General features: G+C 40.0%; 1 protein-coding gene across 1 annotated transcript; it reads right to left on the minus strand.

Annotated features, from left to right (window-relative positions):
• Positions 1-968: 968 nt before the first annotated feature.
• On the minus strand, positions 969-1,901 carry LOC100993012 (olfactory receptor 8B12). The gene is given in 1 exon segment (XM_008973356.1): positions 969-1,901. A coding segment is annotated over 1 exon segment (933 nt).
• Positions 1,902-4,169: the final 2,268 nt, after the last annotated feature.

Here is a 4,169-nt window from a genome sequence, read left to right on the forward strand (position 1 = left end):
TACCACATATGCTTATATGAGTGCAGTCTGCAGTACCTTAAAATTCAATGGAAATTGCCTCTTTTAATAATCAGCTGCTTAGTGCTGTTTTAATAACTAACTAGATTCTCAACAGTATTTACTTCGCCTCGAAAACTTCCAGACCCTTAGTTGATTATCCTAAGCCACATATTTCTCCATCACAGCTCAAACACCCAAACTAACCCTTGAAAAAGCTCTACATTCTGATTCTTTAAGTCTTCAAATGAATGTATGATTTCTACTCAGCATCTTTATAACCCTTAATCCTATGGAAGTCCTAATTCCCTAGACTGGGTTCCTAGGGTTCCACACAACCTCAATCTTAACTCAATGTCAGTCACATTCTACAAACTTGACACAATTCTCTTCTCATTTGGTGAAGACCAACTTAAGAAAATGTTTCATCTTCTATCCTCTTGAAAAAAATGAAATATTTAAAAATTATTTATTGAGAGGTCACATTAAATTACTATGAATAGAATTAGGTTTTAATGTGTTAAGTTTTCTTACTTTTAAAAGGATATCTGCAAGGGCAGCAATGAAGCATGAAAAAATGACATAAAGAAAAAAAAAGCAGCTTGGAATTCAAGGACCTGGATTCCATTCCCAGTTGTGGCACCAAGTAGTTGTGTGTCCTTGAGCAACATATGTATTTCTGAGTCTCCAACACATGTTAATTGAAGAGACTAGATTAAATAATGTGTAAGGCCAATTCACGATTAAATGATCTATGATTATAGAAAAATTTGCATAAAATGAAGAAATCCTGGAATAACTAGGTGAAGCAGAGACAGGGAGAATATGTCTGCACTTAACACTCATCCAAATGTAAAGATTTAAAATTCTTTTTCTGTACAAGACAGGAAAAAAATGGAACTTGAATCTCACTGAAAACACACACTAATAAGCAAAGCATTGTATCTCCTTCCTCCAATACTACTCCTTTCTTAAGAAAAGATTTTTCTGCCCAAAGTTCTCCTCAGGGCAACTTTGACATCCTTGTTCCTCAAGCTATAGATTAATGGGTTTAACATGGGGACTATTATGGTATAGAACAGGGAGGACACTTTCCCTTGCTCGAGGGGCAGGATGGAAAGGGGTTTGAGATACATGAAAGCACCAGAACCAAAGAAAAGAGAAACTACAATTATGTGGGAACTGCAAGTACTAAAGGCTTTGGACCTGCCTTCTGTAGAACTGTTGTGTAGAATGCTGGAGAGGATGAGGGCATAAGAAATAAAGACAGTGACAATGGGCATTCCAATGTCAACAGCCACCACAATAAAGACCACCAGCTCATTCATGTAAGAGCTGTTGCAGGAGAGCTCAAGGAGAGGAAGGATGTCACACATGAAATGATTGACAAGGTTGTCAGCACAGAAGGTCAGGTTCATTATGCTTCCTGTGTGGGCCATGGCCCCAGCAAACCCCATCCCATAGGCACCCAACAAAAGGAGCAAACACACCTGGCAAGACATGGTGACTGTGTACAACAGTGGGTTACAGATGGCCACATAGCGGTCCTACGCCATCGCTGACAAGACGAAGGACTCAGAGATGACAAAGAAGCAGAAGAAAAAGAGCTGAGTCATACACCCTGTGAAGGAAATGATGTTCTTCCTTGAGACAAAACTCATCAGCATTTTGGGAGTGATGGTACTGGAGAAACAGAAATCTGTTAAAGAGAGGTTAAAAAGGAAGAAGTACATGGGAGTGTGCAGGTGACAGTTCAGCCCAATCAGGGTTATCAAGCCCAGGTTCCCCACCACGGTGACCATGTAGAAACCCAGAAACAGGAAGGAGAGGGGGATCCGCAGTCCCGGCTGGTGGGTTAAGCCTTCGAGGATAAACTCTGTCACAGAAGAGTTTTTGGCTGCCATTCTTTTTGGTCAGGCAGGAGAGTCTGAGGGGACAAGAGAAGAGGACCACTTAGAAAGAAACGTCACCACCACATTCTTAGTCTCTATCTCCCATTCTTAGAAAAGGAATCCAAGGAGAGAGATTTGAACTTTGGTAGGAAAGTTTTTACCACTCACTGTGGGTCTATCTTCACAGTCCAAGTGATTATAACTCCCAAAATGTAATATGAGACTAAACTGTAACTGCAGAATGAGAGCTGGATCTGCTGAAGAAAGGAGTACCAAAAATAATCCAAATGTCTTTTAGATCCTTAAGTCAGTCCCTTTTCTATATCTTTCCCTCTCCTGTCTCTGCTTCACTTGGTAAAACCTGGACCTCTTCCCTGAAGGGAATCCTGAGATGCAGAAGCCACAGTGGCTCTGCTCAGAGCTTCCACCTCTGGGTCCACACTGTCAGATTAAGTAGGTGAGCTCATGCTTTTCCAAGATCTCTTAGCTCAAGTGGCTGTACATTTAAAAATTTTTTAAAGCTGACACTTATTGAGTGGTTACTATAAGAGGTTCTGTTTGAAGAGCCATGTAGCAATATTATTATCTTCATTTTACAGATGAAACAAGTAAGATGACATAACTAGACAAAAGTCCCCAAACCACCGAGTTGCAGCCAGAAGGTGAATTTCGGCAGTATGGCTCAAATGGTTTGCACTTGAAATCACCATGTTACATAAGTGACCAGCATCGGGGCAGGCACTCACCTTCCTTCCCTTTAGAGCCATAAATGCTATACTCTACTGCCTCTTTTTCACATTCTGGGGAGGAAGATGACCCTAGTGAAGACAAGATGACAGATCTGAGCTCAAAGCCCTCTCTTCCCAGTACAGGTCAAAGGATCAGAACCTCTAATGTATCTCATAACGCTTCCTGCACTGAAGGACATGACTTCCAATTGTTCATTTGCCCAAAGGCCTCTCCAGCTTCCAGGAAGGAGACAAAGCTTTTTCCTGACCAGTGAATAACAAAAGACTAAAGAGTTTTATTCTGGATTACAGACCTCAATGATCTGGCCATTAAGATAGAGACTCCCTCAAGACCACTTGCTTAGCAATTATTTTCCCTAGAGAAGAAGAAATGTTTGTTTATCTCTTGGAATTGCTTGATTTGGCTTTCTACTAACATGTATCCTGTACTATTAAGAGAAAATCATTGTGAAAAAAATGATTATCATTACCATTTGTTGAATACCCAATAATTTAGTACCTGACATAGTACCCTTATTCCAGCTGCCAAGATCCAAAGTACACATATACAAACATATCTTTATTTATTTCTCACAATACCTATTTTACAGGTAAGTTGCTCACAGAGACAAGATGTTTCAGAGTCCACAGGTATGTTTAGGTCTGTCTGACTCCAAGCCCCTTATGTAGCTGCTAGACTAAACTACCTCCCAAGGACAGCTACTGAAATCCATAAAGCAGAGCCCTTGCCTTCTTGGATCTGACAGTCTCTTGGAAAATAACAAGTAAATATTCAATGAATTTAATTTTTAAAAGGAAGCAATTAGAGCCTGGAAAGGTTAACACAAAGGGCTATTGTAATTTAGAATAGGCTATTCAATAATTTATTCATATTCCACTCATCTCAGGAATTAATTGCACTACTCTACTCCCAGCTCAGACAAGAAAATACTTCTCTCGTTCCCCTCCCCTGTCCTCTCATGGAGTGTATGTTTAATGGTAACAAGAATCCCTATCAGGTAACTGCTCTCAATGTCTACCAAGACCAGCCTTTCTCTAAATTAATAACTAGTCAAAATTCCCTCTGGCTGTCCCTGCCTTCCACCCACTTTTCTTTGAGCACTTCTCCCAACTGACTTTCCATCTGTTCAGTGCCCTCAAACTGAGTCCTAGTAGACCAGACTCCCACTGCAGGAACACATCCACATTTGTTCTTCCTCTTTGGTTTGCATTTGTCTTTTTCTTTCTTTTACTCCATACCTCCAACCTCTGCTGGATTAAAATTGTCTATCCTATGTCTCTGTCTCTAAGATATTTACTTATTTTCTTTAACATCAAACCCACAAACTCATAAAATTTTAGACCTGAAAAGACTTGAGAGAGTATCTCATCCAGTGTTTCCCAAACCTAGCTGGTTATCACAATTATCTAAAATATTCATTAAAAAGAAATGCTGGGCTCCAACCATACCTTTGGAATCAGAATCTCCATAGATATGGATATGGTGGCTGTGTTTTTTAAAAATCTTCCCAAGCATTTCCAATGCCAGGAA

This window comes from Pan paniscus, chromosome 9 (assembly GCF_029289425.2).
Source record: "Pan paniscus chromosome 9, NHGRI_mPanPan1-v2.0_pri, whole genome shotgun sequence".
Classification (NCBI taxonomy): Eukaryota; Metazoa; Chordata; class Mammalia; order Primates; family Hominidae; genus Pan; species Pan paniscus.